The sequence below is a fragment of the Heterostelium album genome (genome assembly GCF_000004825.1).
Source record: "Heterostelium album PN500 unplaced genomic scaffold PPL_scaffold10, whole genome shotgun sequence".
In the NCBI taxonomy this organism is placed as follows: domain Eukaryota; phylum Evosea; class Eumycetozoa; order Acytosteliales; family Acytosteliaceae; genus Heterostelium; species Heterostelium album.
Genome location: NW_008805072.1, coordinates 1,133,461 through 1,153,701, shown reverse-complemented (window position 1 = coordinate 1,153,701; position 20,241 = coordinate 1,133,461). Strand labels below are relative to the sequence as shown.

General features: G+C 32.8%; 7 protein-coding genes across 7 annotated transcripts; 3 read left to right on the top strand and 4 right to left on the bottom strand.

Annotated features, from left to right (window-relative positions):
• Positions 1–148: 148 nt before the first annotated feature.
• PPL_12478 (uncharacterized protein) lies at positions 149–4,306 on the top strand (the record flags this gene model as incomplete). Its single annotated transcript, XM_020583209.1, has 7 exons — positions 149–157; positions 2,041–2,115; positions 2,650–2,780; positions 2,900–3,005; positions 3,076–3,148; positions 3,229–3,334; positions 3,532–4,306. The coding sequence occupies 7 exons, from the start codon at positions 149–151 to the stop codon at positions 4,304–4,306; spliced, it is 1,275 nt and encodes a 424-aa protein (XP_020429396.1).
• Positions 4,307–4,750: 444 nt separating this feature from the next.
• Positions 4,751–5,934, bottom strand: PPL_12477 (TraB domain-containing protein; the record flags this gene model as incomplete). The annotated part of the gene is made up of 3 exons (XM_020583208.1): positions 4,751–4,889; positions 4,948–5,419; positions 5,499–5,934. The coding sequence occupies 3 exons, from the start codon at positions 5,932–5,934 to the stop codon at positions 4,751–4,753; spliced, it is 1,047 nt and encodes a 348-aa protein (XP_020429395.1).
• Positions 5,935–6,090: 156 nt separating this feature from the next.
• On the bottom strand, positions 6,091–8,446 carry PPL_12476 (Na+/H+ antiporter; the record flags this gene model as incomplete). The annotated part of the gene is made up of 2 exons (XM_020583207.1): positions 6,091–8,231; positions 8,314–8,446. 2 exons carry the CDS (start codon positions 8,444–8,446, stop codon positions 6,091–6,093), a joined length of 2,274 nt encoding a protein of 757 aa, XP_020429394.1.
• Positions 8,447–9,750: 1,304 nt separating this feature from the next.
• adkB (adenylate kinase family protein) lies at positions 9,751–10,891 on the bottom strand (the record flags this gene model as incomplete). Its single annotated transcript, XM_020583206.1, has 4 exons — positions 9,751–10,311; positions 10,373–10,431; positions 10,518–10,659; positions 10,745–10,891. 4 exons carry the CDS (start codon positions 10,889–10,891, stop codon positions 9,751–9,753), a joined length of 909 nt encoding a protein of 302 aa, XP_020429393.1.
• A 305-nt stretch (positions 10,892–11,196) lies between these two features.
• rpl9 (60S ribosomal protein L9) lies at positions 11,197–13,047 on the top strand (the record flags this gene model as incomplete). Its single annotated transcript, XM_020583205.1, has 5 exons — positions 11,197–11,239; positions 11,914–11,970; positions 12,137–12,339; positions 12,410–12,691; positions 13,012–13,047. 5 exons carry the CDS (start codon positions 11,197–11,199, stop codon positions 13,045–13,047), a joined length of 621 nt encoding a protein of 206 aa, XP_020429392.1.
• A 1,098-nt stretch (positions 13,048–14,145) lies between these two features.
• allC (allantoicase) lies at positions 14,146–15,261 on the top strand (the record flags this gene model as incomplete). The annotated part of the gene is made up of 2 exons (XM_020583204.1): positions 14,146–14,337; positions 14,401–15,261. The coding sequence occupies 2 exons, from the start codon at positions 14,146–14,148 to the stop codon at positions 15,259–15,261; spliced, it is 1,053 nt and encodes a 350-aa protein (XP_020429391.1).
• A 140-nt stretch (positions 15,262–15,401) lies between these two features.
• Positions 15,402–20,241, bottom strand: polA1 (DNA polymerase alpha catalytic subunit; the record flags this gene model as incomplete). The annotated part of the gene is made up of 5 exons (XM_020583203.1): positions 15,402–17,526; positions 17,588–18,839; positions 18,917–19,514; positions 19,589–19,953; positions 20,025–20,241. 5 exons carry the CDS (start codon positions 20,239–20,241, stop codon positions 15,402–15,404), a joined length of 4,557 nt encoding a protein of 1,518 aa, XP_020429390.1.

Sequence of the window (20,241 nt, the reverse complement as noted above, 5' to 3'; positions counted from 1 at the left end):
ATAAATATATATTATATAGTTGCATCAAAACTAGAAACAAAAAAATAGACATAAAAATCACCCACTCACTCCACCTATCAACACTTTCACCCACCACCACCACCAACAGTACACATGTGTATATATAACAGAACAGAATGTTTGTTGAATGCATGATGTACTTTTTTTTTTTTTTTTAAATGAGTTAAAATTGAGATTGATACCAAAAAATAAATAAATATAATATAAAGAGAATTAAATAAATGATTTATTAATTATAATTATACTTCTCTATCCATTAGGCTCTTTATTATGACATAACAATCCTTTTCTTGTTTGTTTTTCTTTTTAAGAATATTATTTATCCATTAATAATACAACCCAATATATAATCCATTCTAACAATAAACATTGACCACTCAAGGTAAATTTACCACATTTTCATAAACCAACAACATTACCACAACATACATATGTATATTTATATTTACAATCTTCAAAGCAGCAACAACAACAACAACAACAATAAAAATAATATTATTTATAAATTTATTTCCAGTGTGTGAGAGAGAGAGAGAAGATATCATTTAATATAAAAGTATTTAGTAAATTTATTTATTATTTTTGTTTGTTTGTTAACCAACAACATAATATTAAAATTTATAAATTGACTATAATAAATTAAAATATAATAAACAAACCCATACACTAAAACAAAAAAAAAAAAATAAATAAATACAAAAGTTATCAAAACACTTGCCAATAATAACAATCAAATAACAAAACACTCTACCAAACAGTAGAAAATCAGTAACACAAGTATTAATATAGAATAGCATATCATTATATATTGTGTCAAGACAACAAATATTTACAACAACAAATTTAGAGAGTTTTGTTTAATTTTGTATTTGTTATTTCTCTATATCTCATCCTTCTCATTATCATTATTTCTATTTATCAAGTTTAGATCTAAAGTGTCACAAGAACCAAGATTTAAAGGTGCTTGTAACAGTCAAAAAAAATAATAATAATAAAAATAAAATAAATAATATAATCAAAAAAAAAAGTAGAAAGAGAAAAGAAGAGAGTGAGGATAGATTATAATCATATTGTGTTATATATTCATTATATATAAATACAAAAGATATTTATAATAATCGCATCTATGTTTATATAGCTAAATATATACATTAACTGCTTATATCTACTATTTCCTCTATCTCCGCAATATACAAACCACCCACATCCTCCATACTTCCACATCATCATCATTATAAATAAACATATTATAATCATAATTGCATCAACATCATCATATATTACTTCTTATCTCTCTATCTATTCATTTTGATCAAACATTTTGTTTTTGTTTAAATTTAAAAAACATAAAAAACATAAAAAAAAAACAAACATTCAATTTAAATTTAAATCATTTTTTTTTTTAATTATTATATGGATGATAGTTCTTTGACCTATTAAAATCATCAATATAAATTTATTAGCAACATCAATCTTGACATTCCAAACAAAGAATTAATTGTTTTGCAAAAAACTAAAAAAATAAATACTAAAAAGAAACAAAAAAAAAAGAAGAAATACTTGTTCATTTAATTTATATTCACCTATCACAAGAGGACTGTCCGACTGTCCGAATAATTGTAAGTATTAAATAGTTTTTAACAAAGGGATTCTTTTTGAAAAATAGATTAGTTTAATCTAATTTTTAAATTTAATAATAGGGAATACAAGATTATAGATTTTAAAATCTTTGTCTTCAATCATTAGTCCGATCCTTGCACAAAGCCAGCTGTTTGAAGACAATTATTCCTTTCTACTCCTCCTCTGTGCCTAGAAATATAGTTTAGCATATTTCGCACTGCATATACCGATCTCGATCATTATCCCTGTTTCGACTACGATTTATTTATTAATCAGGTTCTTGTAACTCATCTTAAACTTCACTACATCAGCAATCAAATCAAAACAACAACATAATACTGCTGAAAAAACAACATTTTTAATCAAACACCAATCAAAAAAGGTAATTATTTTTTAAAGAAATTCACTTTTGATTCAATTGAAAAACCAGCAACTTTTTTAATACCCAACTTAACAACAAAACAAAAAGGTAAGGTTTTTTTTTATTTTGCCAAACTGAGATTGTTCATCAAACCACACTCACACACCCCACCATCAACACCAAATGTTTCATGAAAAAAAAAAAAAAAAAAAACAAAATCCAACCCCACCCGACCACTATTTCCACATGAAAAAAACAAACAAAAAACAAATATGATAATATTGTTTTTTTTCCTTCCACTCACACCACATTTTAATTAAAAATATTATATTTTTTTTGTTTTTTTTGTTTTTCTTCCTCAAAGAGGTTTAATCTTATATAATTATTAATTTATTTATGTCCTCAATTTCCAATTTTGAAAAAAAAAAACAATAATTTAAATTTATTGTTGTTTTCTTATTCTTTTTGTTGTTTTCTATATTTATTTTGTTCTTTCTTTTTTTTTTTTGTTATTAAAATAGTTAACGCCTACACTACTACTATTTCACTTTACACAAATCACAACTATACTTTATATTTTGATCAACATTACTAACAATTCATTATCCTCAACCTTGTCGGTGTGGATCATGAAATTGTATCTATAGAAAGCCGCAACCATGATGAATGAAGTCTCAGCTCTATCTTTGAACCTCATGGATAGGACATCTAGCACTATCTATGTCAGTAATATACGACACACTACACCCGTTTCCTCTATTTCCACAATCTTTTCAAAGTAAGTTTAATTTATAATTGATTAAATTAATCAATTTCTAATTTCTTTTCCTCTCTCATTTTTAGATATGGTCCTCTTGAAAGGTGCGAAATCCCCGAAAATAAATTTGGAAAGACTAGAGGATTTGCTTTCATCGAGTTTGAGAACAAATCTCACGCATTCACCGCCTTTGATGAATTGTCAAAACAAGAAATCCTTCTCGATGGTAGAATTCTTAAACTTGAAGTAAATTATCAATCAACAGATCTTTTCCTATCAATCAAATTAACTAATTTTTTTTCCCCTATTAATCAAGTGGGCAAGAGCTACCAAATTATATAAAGAGGATATTCAAAGTTTAAGTAATGAATCAAAAGAAAAGATCATGGGTAACTTTTCAAGGTAAATATTTAAACTAGTTCAAGATTTAATCTTTAATGTCATTATTAATTTTCCTATTTTTTTAAAGAAATCATTCGTTTGATTCCAAATATGCAAAGAATAAACGAAAGGGAACCCCCAACAACAACAACAACAAAAGAACGACAGGCATGTATAATGGAAACAGCCCAAATGTATATGATAATTCTCAATTATTATCCAAACCAAAACCATTCAACCCGACAGTTGCTCAGCCTCTCATGAAAAAGGATTTGGATTATTCGAACGGAAACCCCAATCCATCCTTCAATCATGTTAATCCGAGCCTAACGATTAACAGCAACAACAATGGCAATGGTATTGCCAAAAAGAATGTAAATTTAATTGTAAGCGGTCAAACCTATGATAGCAAGCTGGTTGTCAATGGTACAATGATACCAAACTCTCATCTCAGCTCGAACAACTACATTGGTAGCGGAAACCTCAATTCGAACAACTCTCCTTCCAACAACATAATTAACGGCGCAGTTGGAATGAAGTCTTTTAACGACACGCCATTAAACGTCACTAATGGAAATTCCATATCCACCTCCAATCCACCCAATTCAAATAATAATAACAATACAAACAACCAACCAAACAACAGCAACGGCAATAACAACAACAACAATAATAATAATAATAACAACAATAGTAACAACAGTATAACTAACAATCCAAACACTTCACCTTCGCAACACCTCAACTCTGTAAATGATAATGAAAACAACACCAACAACATCTTCACCTCTTATTTTGGATCAAATATGAACAACAATTTTGATTTCAATCTCCAATCCACCATAAACAGTATAGCTAATATCGATTTACGCGCCAACGAAGTCAACCTGGTAAAACCAAACCCCTACAACGTACCGATAAACGTCCACTCTTCGACCAACTCTTATCCAAATTCATTCTTGAATGAAGATTTCAATCCTGATACCCAATCATACAACAATTTTACATCAAACATCCTCTCAAATCCCTCCAACTATCACTACTTTAACAATCAGGACCCTGTATATGTCAATAATCCAACCAACTCTTCTTTCTCTCATTTTTCAAACAATTTCACCTCCAACTTTGGAGGATTCAACTCTTATTTCAACTCGAACTTCAACTAAACAACCAAAATGTCTTTTACATTTTAATCAAACATATGATTTTGATAGCTTTAAAAATACACCAACACACACAACCAAAGAAATACACACCAAAAACAAAATAACAACAAACACTTTACACAAGAGGGTATGACAGTCTAGAGAGGGTTAACTTTATATTTAGTGGGGGATGAATGCAAACGAACATCTACTTTTCCACTAACTCTATTTATGATATATATATCACACAATTTTTTTTCCAACCAATTGCAACTCCTCTTTACACATTTATTATTGTTCAATAAACAATAATAACCTCAAAAGTTGAATTTATTTTGTATTCATCATTAAAACTCTCCCCACTTTCTCAAACCTATAAAAAAAAAATTAATCAAAACAAAATAAAGAAACAAATATTATTTCATTATTATTGTATATATAAAAAAAACAAAGAATGTTTATTATTTATTCCAAGTTTGATGTTCTTTCCAACTTTTTGAAAATATCAGATATATAACTGTCTGTAATTGCCAATTCTGTTCCTATACAACATAAAAATCCAACCACCACTGATGGTCTATTTGATTTTGGAAACATTCTTTTTCTAAAATTTTGAAATTTAATTAGTTTTTGATGATCAATGATCAATTGCTATGGCTTACCTGATAGTATAAAATGAACTAAGTGCCAAAGTTGCAGGCAAAGTCAATCCAGCTACAATCGATAATGGTAAACCGTATTTTGAAATAAAAGATGGACTTGTAGTTTCTTCAAGCTCAGTCCTTACTTTGAATCCTTCTATTGGGTCATTGATGTGTTTTGCTATACCTGGTAAATGAGCTCTACCGACCACACCAACAATAGTTTTACCTGGAGAGTCTCGAAGTGTGCTCGCCATGTATCTATCTCTTTCATTGACTAGAATTTTATAGAGTGTTGGATAGTCTTTAAAGAAATCCAAATCAAAATCTGCACCTTTTGACAAATCATCTAAATCCTCTTTATATTTTATAAGCAACTGTCTTATCTCTGATTCACTTGATTTATTGACTAAATAGGCCACTCCACATAATGATTTATAGATTTTCAACAATGATTTACCATCAATTGAATTTACAGCTTTTGTCCAACTTTCTGCAAATATATTTTTATTATTTGATCAAAAGTTAATAATGGATAGATTGAATGTTTTTTATAAAGTTTTAATACTTACGAATTTGATCTCTATCACCTAAAACAACAGTGCACTTATTCTCTTTTGCATATTTAAAAGCTGTTCTCATCTCTTCTCCACTTGTATATTTTGTGATTTTAGAAGAATAATGATAGAATGTAGCGACTGTACTTAACAAAAAGATTGAAAGATCACTGCTAAACCAACGTATCCTAGGAGTACGCTCAAGTTCTGCCTTTACTTGCTCATCACTTATCGTCAGATGATCTTTTCTATCTTCTGATAACTCTAAAAACACAGTATCTGGTTTTACTATATCTAATAAATCTTGAACAGCCTTTGATGATTTATCTGATATATGACTACATCCAACTAAATATATTGTAGAACCTTTTGAATTATTATGTAACACTTTAATGATATGTTCTGAATCTTTTATCTGTTTTTTAATTGAATTATCTATTTTTTCTGACATGTTGGAATTTTATGAAAAAAAGGACTAATCAAAAATTTTAAAGAGATTTTTTTTGTAAAAAATTGTTATTGATTTTTTAGATTAATCAAAAAATATATCTTATTAATTGATTATCTACATTAATTTATTATTTTTTATATATATATATTATTTAATTTAAATAGCACCATGTTCATATGAATTTAATTCGATGGTATCTTTTGTTTCGTTATAATGATTGGCATCTGGTAAATGGAGAGTTGATGAACTCTTTTGGAGTGAGGTGTGGGAGTCTAATAAAGTGTTGGATGGATGCACAAAGAATAAAGTATATATGGAAGTTTGCATGAGTTTCTCTGGAATGGTAACCTCTTCTCTTGGAAGACCGGCAACAACCATCCAGTAATCGTGGTCTTCGTTTCTTGAACGTTGTAATACCTCTTGGTATGGGCTTGAATTCTCGATGAATACAAATCTACCGACATCCAACTTATCGTTTGATGAAACCAATTGACGTACTTTATCGACCTTGTTGGTTACAACGTGGACGGTGTAGTTCTTTCTTCTGGCCATCTTCATGACCAATGTGATTGCATCGCTTTCGTAATCCTCACCGGTGTACATGACCAAGATGGTGTGACTCTTGTTGAACTTATCGATACCCTTGTCAACGACAATACCGACGGCAGACTTTACATTTTGGAGAACCTTTTGAATGGTTCTACCGTAGAGCAAAGAGTCAACACCAACATTATCACCAGAGATATGTTCATTGTTGTTTCCGACACTCATCAAAACCAAATCTGGCCATTGACGTCTGGCAACTGTACAAATATCGTTAGAGATATCGGCGGTGGAGTTGATAATCAATGGCTTGACGGTCAAACTGGCCAATGTCGATTCTCGATTGATGACTTCATAGAGCTCACGCTTGTTTTGTGGAAGGTTGTTCACGTTGTTACCAAAGATGGTAGATGGACGATCACCAGATGCCTCGACAGCATAGATGGAACGAACCTTGTACTTCTTGTTACCAGAGGTGGCTGAAATGATTGAACCGGCAACCATAACCAAAGAACTGGCCGAGAGAATTTGTGATGGATACAAGAGGATGTCGAATTTACCGGTGGCACGTGGAATCATTGGTTGACGTGACTTTTTCTCGATGTGGTTAATGTAGAACAAGTGGACAAACGGAGTGGTCATAAAGGTGGTGACCAAAGCCATCACTACAAACATGGTAAACATTTGGCTGTCCAACACTTTGATTTCCAAACCAATGTTGAGTACGATCAACTCGACAAGACCCTTGGTGTTCATCAAGAAACCAACGGTGATTGACTCACGCCATGAGTTTTTACAGTATCTGGCAGCAAGAGTGGCACCACCAATCTTTCCGACACAGGCAACTACGATAATCAAAATTGTGCAACCTCCAGCAGCACCAGAGTTGATCGATGACAACTGAGTCTTGAGACCAGAGTTGGTAAAGTACAATGGGAGCAAGATAATGGTGACAATATCTTGGATACGCTCGACGATGGTCAAATGAAGACCATTGGTACGTGGAGTCATGACACCGACTACGAAAGCACCGAAAATAGCATGGACACCAATGACCTCTGTGTAAAAGGCAGAGATGAACATGAACATTAATAAGAATACGATATAGTTGTGCTTGTGAGCCTCGGTACGGACTAAACGTTGGTAGGTCCAATTGAGACCAATACGTACAACAGTGAACATGAGTACAAGGAAACCGATCAACAATAAGAATGTCCAGAGAGCGGCATACTTGAATGCAACTCCATCGTTTCCAGTACCGATATTCTTGGCAAACGATACGACAAAGGCAAGGAGAATCCAGGCAATGACATCGTCTACAGAGGCAGCAGCCAACGAGGTTGAACCGACCTTGGTACTCATGAGACCACGCTCAGTGAGAATACGGGCGAGCACTGGGAAAGCAGTAATAGAGATGGCAACACCGACAAAAACAGCAAACAATGCAAAGGAAATAGTGGTATCCTCAACCAAGACATTCCAGAGGACAGCCGCAAGACCAATACCCATGGCAAATGGCAAAATAATCGAGGAGAATGAAATGATGACAGACATCTTTACATTGTTTTTCAAAAGCTTGGCATCCACTTCCAAACCAATCATAAACATAAACAAAATCAAACCAACATTGGCAATGACATTGAGAATGGCTACTGATCCAGGACTGAAAACATTTTTTTCAAATGCATCGGACCAACCTAAAACTGATGGACCTAAAATAATACCTGTAATAACTTCGGAAATAACAGGTGGTTCTAAAAAAAAAAAAAAGAAAAAGAAAAGAAAATTACTTGTTAATTAATTTGTTGATGATTAATTGGTCGATTGATTACTTACGATAAATATATGATAAGATATATCCAAGTAATCTTGATATGATTACAATTAATAATAATTGAATAATAAATAAAGCGAGTGGATCGTTTACTGGATTCAATCCATTAACGATACTTGATGCACCAGCTGCCATAATCTAATAGATTATTTTTAACCAATGAAAAAAAAATGAATATAAAGATAGTTTTTTAAATAAATAAATAACTAAAGGTTTTATAATTTCAAATAAACCTTTATAAAAATGCTTTAACTTTTTTATATAATAAATAAATAAAATATTTAATTCAAAAGAATAAAAATAGAATATATAAATTGTTTATATAATCGTTAGAGTGAAGAGGTCAGTTAAGTTAACAGGAGTGAAGCAAGAGTGTATATCAAATTTGTTATAGATAAATGGTGAATTTGGTAATCGATTGACCAAAATAAATAAAACAATTAAAAAAACAAAAAGTAGTTAGTTTTTTTTTTTTGAATAACAACGTGTTTGTTATGTTTTGTGTAGATGGTGTGTGTATTTATTATATAAAAAATATATTTATAACAACAGGAACAAAAGTAATAGTAGTATAACAATGTGTGTATTGGTTAGTAGGCAGGTAATAGGTATTTGTATGTGTGTTGTGTGAAAGAAGAAGAACAAGTGAACTGAATAGAAATGTTGAGAGTGTCTAGTTGTCTTTTTGTTTTTCCCCACTCTCACCAGTTATTCACCAAACAGTGAAAAAATAAATCAAAAAAAAAATTAATTTTAATGGTTTGATTGTGAAAAAAAAAAAAAAAGTTTATTTTTAAAATCTTTCTCACCAATCACACTCCCCATCCTAGTTTTACCACATCACCTTCATTTTCTCCCTCCCATTCACTTGAAAACTTTGGAAAAAATACCCACAAACTGTGTTAGATTTTATTATTTTTGTTAAAATCCCACCACCAAATGGTGGGTTTTTTTGTTTTTTTTTTCTTTTTTTTTGTTATGGTGAAATAGGGAGGTTGATCAGTGGTGAATTCACAAAATTTGCAAATCAATTTTGATTCTTTCAGATATCTATCGTTTTTTTTTTTAATAAAAAAACTGAAAAAATTAAAATAAAATAGTTGAAAATACGAATTTTGTGATTTTGGTGAAAGTGGTTTAAAAAAAATTGGTGCAATTGGTGAATTGTGGGCTGAAAGTTACTTTCCATTTTCAAAAACTCAAAGATATCTTGATGTTTTTTTATTTATGACCTGGTGAAAGTTGGGAATCATATTGTTTTATTTTAATAGAAAAAAAGGTGAACTTTTTGACCACATTACACCAATTCACCAAATATAATCTCTATTATCTTTTTATTTGATTTTAAAATTTAAAAAATAAAAATAAAAAAATAATAATAATATATTTCTTTAATTGTAATTAATTTTAATTTTATTATTTTTTTTTCTTTTTAAATTTTAAAATGGTGAAGTTTTTACGCCTACTGATGATGTGGAGCTGGTCGAAGTTTGGAATGTTGTTGATGATGATGATGATGAGGAGGATGAAGAAGATGAAGTGTTGGCCGCTGTACTATTGTTGTTTGTAATGAATTGTTTACCATTGCTACAATATTGATTCAGTAGTGAGGTGATCGATTGATAGCCTACGTCAGAGGTTGGTGAGTAGATTGATACCAATTTACCTTTGTTTTGGTAGTGTTTGAGAATTGGCATGGTCTCACGGTGGTATGTTTCGATACGATCCTTGATCTTCTTTTCTTCGTTGTCATCGGAACGACGCACCAATGGCTCGCCGGTTACATCGTCCTTGCCTTGTACCTTTGGTTTGGCATAAGTCGAATTATAGACACGTCCACTCGAAGGATGGATCCAACGGTCTTGAATACGCTCGATTAATACCTCCTCTGGAACATCTAAATATAACACAAAATCCAAGGGTGTCTGTTTGTCAGCTAACCACTTGTCTAAATCCTCTGCTTGTTGAGTTGTTCTTGGATATCCATCTAATAAATATGTCTAATAATAAATTTAACATTAATAACTATATATGTTTGATTTATCAAGATAAAATACATACATTAATCTTTGATAGATATTCTTTTACAACTTTAAACATAAATTCATCAGAGAGTAATTCTATAAAAAAAATGAAATAAGATGATATGTTAAAATAAGATAGATTATATGATAAGTTGTAATAGAGTTTATTAACTGATACATACGACCTGCATCCAATTTCGATTTGATATCTTTACCCAATTCTGAATCTTCTTGTGAAGCTTGTCTTAGAATCTGACCGGTTGAAATTGGTTTCAATCCATAGTCTCTTTCTAACTTTGCAGATTGTGTACCTTTACCTGAACCCTATATTATTAACAATTGGTAGAGTGAGTTAGCTTAAAAAAAAAGCTGATTCATTGATTCATTAAAAAAAAAAAAAAAGACATACAGGAGCACCAACGATAGCAACTCTTAATGGAACCTTTAATGTGGAATAAGAACGGAATTGCAATGTTGTAGTTGTTTGCGTAAATCTATTGTTATGAAAGATTGAATTACTTATTGTAGAAATACGGAATCTGTTCATCATCATCATCTTTTATTGATACTATTTCGAAAGTATGTAATGTGTATCTATAAATATTGTTCGAATTCGGTGATTGATTGTTTATTATGTTGTTCAAATAAATAAGATAGGAATGAAAAAAAAAAAAAGTATGATATATATAGTATAAAAATTATAATACAAGACAGATATATATATTAAAAATAAAAATGAGAATGAGAAAACAAAAAAATGAACTGATATTAATGATAGTGTTACTAATTTTGTACTTTTTTTTTTTTTATAAAAAATATGTATAAAAAGTTTTAAAACACACAATACAACTACAAAAATGAATGATTGAAAACTTAATAGTTGTAGTCGTCAGTTCAATATCTAGTAAGAAAGTAAGAAATCTCAAAAAATGATAAAATATGCAGTTTGTTCAAAAAATATAATAAAATAAAACAAAACAAAATAAAAAAATCAAAATAAAAATTATAAAAAGAAATTTCGCTCAGCAACAACTTATGACTAATTAGGTTAATCGATTAAAAAAAATAAAAATTCAACTAAAAAAAGTTGTATATACAACTTTTTTATGTCTGGCAAAGTTGAAGTATTTAATTTAAAGTTAAGTTGTCTGTTTAATTTAGTTGACTCTTTAATAATACTTTTGCTACTTTACTTGACTTTGAATATCAAACATATATCTATGTGTCTTAGTATAAAAGTAAATTAGGTGAATTTACAAACAACTTAACTTTAAATTAATACTTAATGATTCAATTTACTTGATATTCCCATTTTAATAAGATGTTTATACATTTGAACATTTCAATAATTATTATTATAGAAAGTGTAAGTAAATTTTGTGAGCAAAAATAATTTTTTTCATGTTAAATCTAAAATTTTTTGAAAGTTCGGATTTTGATATTGCAAAAAATGAATAAAAATTGAAAAAAATAAAAATTCACTTTTGGTTTGAGTGGTCGCATCGTCTTGCCTTGCGCCTGTGTTTGTCAGCAGTATTCAAGATATACTATAATCTTCTTTTCACTCTTTTCCTACAGACAAGCCCCTCATGAAAGTTATCAAATCCTCAAAGACTGTTGATATTCCAGCAGGAGGTATGGCATCTACACTACACACACCACTATTCTACACACTCAACAGCAGATACAGCGAAGCGATACAGATTAGCGAAGACAGATTCAGAAACTCACTTTCACCATCATTTCACCTCTAGCTCGACATTAAATTGGAAACTAATTCTATTTATTATTATCTATATAGTCACCGTTGCTGTTAAAGGACGTTCTGTCAAGGTCACTGGTCCACGTGGTACCTTGAAGCGTGACTTCAACCACATGTCAGTCGACATCAACCTTCACAAGAAGACTGTCCTCATCGATCTTTGGTTCGGTACTCGTGATCAAATCGCTGCCATCTCAACCGTTGCCAGTCACATCGAAAATATGATCACTGGTGTTACCAAGGTAAGGTTACAATCATCAACTCTTTAGACAACACCATACTCATCAAACAACCTATTTATAAAATTTATAGGGATTCGAATACAAGATGAGATTCGTATATGCACATTTCCCAATCAATGTTGCTATTACTGACGCTGGAAAGGTCGTCGAAATTCGTAATTTCTTCGGTGAGAAGATCGTCCGTCGTATTCCTTTGCTTGAGGGTGTCACCTGTACCCGTACTGAGAAAGTCAAGGACGAAATCGTCCTCGTTGGTAACGATCTCGAGAAACTTTCACAATCTTGCGCCAATATTCAACTCAGATCCGTCATTAAGTATAAGGACGTAAGAAAGTTCTTAGACGGTATCTATGTAAGTGAAAGAAATATCATCGGAGAGTAAACCTGGTTGATACTTTTATTATAATAAACTCTTTTATTTGTAAAAGATAATCAAATATCCAGATTTATCTGTATCTTTTGTTTTCCATCACCTGAAAAAACCCCATTTTTTTCAAATACCCCACAATCAAAATATTTTTTCAACAATTTTGAGCTTTTTTGAATAGTTTCACTTTAAAAGCCTTTTATTTTTACAAGATATTCATATATCTGTTTCTTCTGTATTTGTTTCAAGAAATATATAAATATTTTGGAGAATTGAAAATATTCAAATTATAAATGTTTTATTAGTCCGTTCACAGTTATCGTCATTCATTACAACATTAATTAAATATTGATACAACATACTATAAAATTTCATTCTGTCTCTAACATCTTTATTTGGACTTGAATCATTGGCTATCTAACAACTGTTTTTTTTTTTAGAAAGAAAATTAAAGATGCTATAAAAGTCTTCAATAAATGGAAGATAAATAAAACTCTACCGAGGAATTCTTCCAGATGCAAATATTCAGAGTTTATTCAGAAGTACTCAATGTAACTGAGATGGTGAAGCAACTTTAACTATATTTTGGATTGTTTAAACAATATTGACCAAAACAAGTTAATCAAATCTATTGATTGCGATAATCAACTAGTGAGGTAAGTTATTTACAATTTTCAATATTCATGATATTTATTAATATTTTTAAAAGATGAGTTTGAAAATGTTTTCAACGATATAGGTCAATCCATCAGTTATGATATGCACCTGTCACAATGAAATTAATTATTAGGAATACTTATTCCTAAGCTGAACTACGGAATAGATCCGTCGAATCACTGACGGTCAAAATATTTTTAAAATCCTAGAATACATAAAATAAAGATAATAAAAAGAGTTTTGATTTATATGAATAAAAAATAAAAGATAAGAGTATATTTTCCTTAAAAATTTTTTTATCAGTTAACTTAAAGATCAAACAAAATAATTTAAAATATATATGTTATAATATATTATTGACTATTTAAGATTTGAAAGTTTCTAATAAAAGTGTTATTGTATATTTTTGATTAACTGAATAAGAATATACCTGAAAAGATTAAGTTTGAGTTTTATTCAATAAAAGAGAAGAGACTTTGTAAAACAAAGAATGATCAGTTCAAAAAATATTGAATATGACCAGATTCATATTTAACCCGGAATGGGAAATTTTTTATTTTTTTTTGGTCTCTGGTAGATTACAATAATATCAGATCTAAAAAATATTGTATTAAATTTAATTAATTTTTAATTAAAATTTGCAATTCTAAAAACAATCAATCTTCAATTCATTTTAATTTGTCAAATTTTTTTTTGAAAAATACAATCTTAATAATAATAATATCTTTTTTTTATTTCTATCTAAATCTTAATTTAATTTTATATCAAATTGTAATATAAATATGGTACATACCCAAGTCAATTTAGATTCACTTCCAGACTTTGTAAAGAACTACGCAGAGTTACTTTCAGACAAAGTCGGTGGACAAGTTTTGAGTTGCAGTGACCAATGGTTTGCTCCATGTGTAAACTTAATCAGTAATGTTGCTCCTATTTGGGCTGAAGGTAAATATGTAGATACTGGCAAATGGATGGTAAGTAACTACTTTAAGCTGAAAAAGTTATTGGTTATTAGTTTATCTAACAAATCATTAAAGGACGGTTGGGAGACAAGAAGACATAATCCAACTTATGATTGGTGTATTCTTAGGTTAGGAATGTCTGGTGTTATCAAAGGTTTCGAGATTGATACCGCTTTCTTCACCGGTAACTATCCCCCATTTGCATCGATCGAGGCAATCTGTGATGACAGTGAGCCAACCGCCAAGAAATTAGAGGCCAGCAATGAATGGTTCGAAGTCTTGGCAAAGTCAAATTTGGGACCTGGATGCAAGCAATACTTTGCCATTGATTCTTCAAAGCGTTGGACTCATTTGCGTTTCAAGATCTACCCAGACGGTGGTGTTGCCAGACTCAGAGTCTATGGTCAGGTCTCCAAGGACTGGTCATTGGTTATCCCAGGAGAGTTGGTCGATTTAGCTGCAATTGAAAACGGTGGAATCGTAGTGGGTTGCAGTGACATGTATTTCGGTAACAAGAACAACATTATTATGCCAGGTAGATCTGTCAATATGGGTGACGGTTGGGAGACCAAGCGTAGACGTGGTGAAGGTTACGATTGGTTGGTTGTCAAGCTCGGTGCCTCTGGAAGTGTCAAGCGTGTAGAAGTCGATACCAATTGGTTCAAGGGTAATTTCCCAACTTCATGCTCCATCGATGGTATCTACTCTGATTCCGAAAACGATGTACCAACCGGTCAATGGTCAGAGATCTTACCAAACACAGCTCTCACCGGTCATCACAGACATCTCTTCCAAAGAGAGCTCAAAGACACCGATAAAACATTGACTCACATCCGATTAAATATTTATCCAGATGGTGGTGTTAGTCGTCTTCGTATTCATTGTGCTCCTTCGCAATCAGCTCAAGTTGAAAACATACGTAAAATAAATATGTAATTACATTAAAATAATTGGTTGATTTTTATTGATAATTTATTTATTACATTTGTTTTTAAAATAATTTGTCTCTCGATAAAATGTTAATCTTACAGATCAGACAAATTTATTATTATTATATTTAATTATTTGTTTGTTATTTAGATATTATTCTTTAACCATGGTTTTCTTTCGAAATAGCGTTGACCAATTTGAGTATTAGGGAAAATGGATTTGATTTCATAGGTACTTCCTTTATGTCTGTTGAGTAGATTGCTTACTTGTGCTTCCAATTCATTAAGCAGTTTGATCTGTTGAACATCCAAGTGTTCTTCAATATTGTCAAAGCGCTCTTTGATATGCTTGACAGAGAAAAGACGTTGGAAATATTCTAGTTGTTTGAGAATCTGTTCGGATTTTACCAATTGCTCCATCTTACCATTGCAATATGGATCTATGCATTTGATATTATCACTTCTACGATAGTCTTTGGATACCGATCGACACTCTGTGCATCTCATTGCGTAGTCTTGGTGTTGCTTGACGTTGGCTCTTAGGATCAGGCTCAGTTGATTCTTGATAATGCTTGGTGAGAGTGGTTGTTTGCAAGCCTGATTGGAACATGTCAGTCCTTCGATTGCCAAACAGATTGGCTTGTCACTGACTACGGTAATACCCTTGAATTGCGTAAGTGATTTACAAAATGCACATCTGAATTCCGGTCTGGTGCAGCTGGAGAAACGAGCGTCAGAGTCCAATGAACGATAGATCTCATTGTCGATAGTGAACTCCTCATCTTCTTGATGTTTTGGTTTGTTGGCTCTGTACTTTCTCGTACTCATACCCAAAAAGGTTGCCAGCTTCTCTTCCTCAACATCGAGGAGGCTTACCATACGATAGAGTGGAGGTAGAATCTGTTGAGAGAGATACCAATCCAAATCGATGAGTGATGCGTCATTCTCAAGTTCCTTTGGATGACGTGCTCGCTTTGCCCAATCGTCTTCGCCCTTGACAATGACATATGGGATTTGGTCACCTTGTTGGACGACCTCACCCTTGGCCTTCAACTGGAGAGCAACCTGTACATGTGGTTGAGAGTCTCCATCGTTGTAATCCTCAGGTGCAGAGCTCAAGGTCTTTGTAATGACAAAGTTCTCCACTGGCACCTCGAACGATCTCATCTTTTGCGCCATTGATTCAACGTATTCCTTGATTTCAAATTGGAGGTTATTGGAAACGTTGTCGTCTGGCGACATGATCAAGGAGAGTAGATGATTTCCAATCTCTTTGGTTACACCACACCAATCTCTTCTGACGATATCGATACCTTTGTTTTGAATGAAGGTCGAACAAACACCGGCTTTCTTTGTTTCAATGAGGGCAGCGTATTTCTTCTTCTTCAACAACAACAGTCTCTTAAAGATTCCATCCAACTCAATCTCCATGACACTTCCACGGTATTGTTCATTCACCTTTTTCTTAATTTCGAAACCGATTGCCTCTGCTTCGTTATAGGTGGATACACCAGTGTTGATCATCAACGAATCGGTATCACCATACACCACGTCATAGTTCATTCTACCAGCGATTTCCGATGACTTTTGTAGATTCTCTCTACCTTTACGGGTGACCAACTCTGCCAGTGGCAACGCATAGAATCTGCTACTCTTGAAACCAAGACAACCATACATCGAATTGGCAACCAACTTGATGGCTTGTTGTTTGATATCGAGTTGCTGTTTCAACTCTTCATTGCTCTCGCTGGCAAGCGAACGCTTTACCTCTCTTCTCTTGGCTACCAGTCGTTGGAGAACCGTTGGGAGAATACCACGCGATACCGAAGAAGCAGGAGGTTGCGCCGATTCATAGCCACCATTAATAGAGCGATTGCCATCTTCACGTAGCTTTCTTTCAATTGTTGTAAAGCAAACATTGTATTCCTGGATAATCGATGGATACAGCGAATTGAAATCCAGCAACACAACATAACGGTCATAGAATCCGGCCTTTGGATCAAGTACCAAACCTCCACTGTACGCTGCCTTCTTCTTTCCGAAATCTTTGTCTTTGCTAAAGATCTTATCGGGCAAGACAAACTTTTCGGCGTGGAAATTGTGCAACAATAAATACTCGATTCTCTCTGCTCTATTTCCAGCAAGTGATCTATTCCAAAGATTACCGGCCAAGTTTGTCAATTGTTTGGTCAATGGCAAGAATGACAATTTAAACATGAGTAAAAAGATAACATGACAATCATTTTCATTTAAATCAATTAATGTATTTAACCTAAAAAAAAAAGAATTAATTAATAAAAATAAGATTTTTTTTTTTCATATAATTTACTTACTTTGTTGAACTTTGATAATATAATTCAATTCTTAAATAATTGATTTCCTCTTTATCAATGTTGAGTTGTGTCTTACAGATTTCAACGAGTTTAAATGATTTCTCTTTTTGGAGAAACTCTTTGCAGAGTAGGTAACTGTCGCATATGAGACGTCCAGTGACGGCCTGTCGCTCCTGGTATTGATTCTCGGATGATCCAATATTGGAACTGAGTCTTGGGAATTCTCTTCTTCTTAATCTACCAATGTATGACCAGTCCATCACCTTTAGATCTTTCATACGATGCAGTAGGATATCCAAGTCGAATCCGGTGATGTTGTGTCCAGCCAAGACATCTGGATCGACTGTCATGATCATGTTGGCAACGTGACTGAGCAATTCATGTTCCTTAACGAAAACCTTGAGATTCTGTTTGTTCTGGTTGAAATCGTGTGGCAGTACTTCTTTGTTAAGATGACGCAGTGCAGTGTGGTATTTAACGCGTGACTGGTTAGCACCGGTGGTCGCACCGTCTATCGATATCGACTCGTTGACAACCATACTGACCATCAATATCTCTGGATTCGATGCACTATTCAACGACTTGGTGCTGAGCGACATTACTACAACGGGTGGCGACGGCATTTGCTCACTGGCGGCAACAGGCTTCACCTTTTTGTAGCTGTCGACCTTACCCTCCAGTCGACACCACGAAGTCTTTTCACTCATAGACAGAGCAGGTTTAAAGTCAGCCAACGACAGCCAGCTTGGTCCCATGATCTTCTTCTTTAGCAAGAACAGCTCTAGTGGACTGGAGGTGACGCCATAGACAGCCTGGAAGGTGGATCCGGTCAACTCGTTCTTCAGTGCAGAGAAAGCGGCTGGATAGCAGAGTTTCCAGAGTTTGTATTTACCGGGTGGTTGGTTCTTGCCCTCCACTTTGTAGTCGAAACAGATTGATCTCTCGACAGGTTTCAGTGTCCAACCAGTGATTTTCTGTGAGTTCATCAACTTTGTGACATCGGCACGAATCAACTGTTCATTCGGTTCCTTTGTAGTTGGCTCTCCATTATCATCCAAGATATAGTCTCTTGGTAGCAGGAACACATTTCTCTTCATGCCCTCAATGATTGCACAACAAGATTTGAAAGTCTCAACGTTGTTCTCCACCGAACGAACCTTTCCAAACAAATAGATATTTCCATTGTTCTCTTCCGATGCAGTTAAATAATAGAATTGTAATTCATTCTTTGTTGTTGTTGTTATTTTTGACACTATACAAATAAATTAGATTAATATATATATATTAATAATTGAATAGAGTGTTGTGTTTTATCTTGTTAAGACTTACTATCTTTAACTATGAGATTTTCAATCAACTTTGGTTCGATTGATCCAGCTTTGCCCCACCAATCATTAGTGGATGTCTTTGGTGAAATTAAAGAGAGCTTAATGGGTTTGTTTGATGCTAGAGGCTTGGCAATTGCTGCATTCTTCTTGGATGTTGCTGATTTCTTTGGTTGTGATTTTTGTTGTGGTTGTTGTTGTTGTTCTTCTTCGAAATCAAACTCGAAATCTACATCACCATTATCTTCATTCTTGATATCGTCAATTGTTGTAGTTGTTGTTGAATCTGTTACTGGTTCAGAGTCTTCGTTATTATTATTATTATCAAGATCTTCTTGTTTTTCTTCCTTTACTTTTGCTTTCTGTTGCTCCTCCTCCTCCTCTTCTCTTGCAGCAGTAGCAGCAGCTTCTTCCTCCAATCTTTGCTTCTCTGCAGCCTCTTCTTGTTCCTTTTGTTTTGCCATCTCCAACTGATGCTTTTGTTCTTCGATTGAATCGATATCCATATCAGCATTTGGATTGGCTTGTAAATCATTTAGATACAATTCCAACTCATCTTCATTATTTGATTTTGCTGCATTTGCCTTTTGTAATCTTTCACCCTTTTATAAGTTTAATCAATTGTTTTAGTTAGAAAGAGTGTCTGTTTTTCTGAACTTGATTGTAAGTTACTTACCAATGTTGTTGATGTTGAACTTGATGTTGTTGTTGTAGTTGTTGATGCTTTAGAGTTGGACGACGAAGTAGTGGATGTTGTGGATGTTGAAGATCCAGTCTTTGCCGATGCTCTATTTAAGAATTGATCCATTCTATTGGCTTCTGGAATATCTTTCTTCTTGGTGGCAGCAGCAGTGGCAGCAGCTTGCTTATCATCCTTCTTATCGTCCTTTGACTTTGCAGCATTCTTCTTCTTTGACTTTGAATTGGCATCGGTCTTCTTCTTCTTCAATGAACGTCTGGAATTGGCAACCTCTGCCTCTTCACCAGAGTAATCGTCTTCTTCCTCTTCGGCATCACTTCTCTCTCCATATCCAAATCCATCTAAATTTCAATTTGCAAAAAGTTAATCAAAACAAGTTGTTAAATGATATTAACAGAATGATAATACATACCATCATCAACAACGAAATCTCTATCTTTTCTTTTCTTGTCTACTTCTTCAATCTTATCTTGAAGATCATCCTCGCTCTCTATTTGTTGATCATCTTCTTCTTCATCTTCAGAGATTTGATCAGTTCTCTTTTCCTCACCGGCTTTAGCTCTCTTTAGAGATTCCAGCGATTTCGATACTGCTGATGTTTTCTTTCTACTCGATCTTGTAGTTGTCAT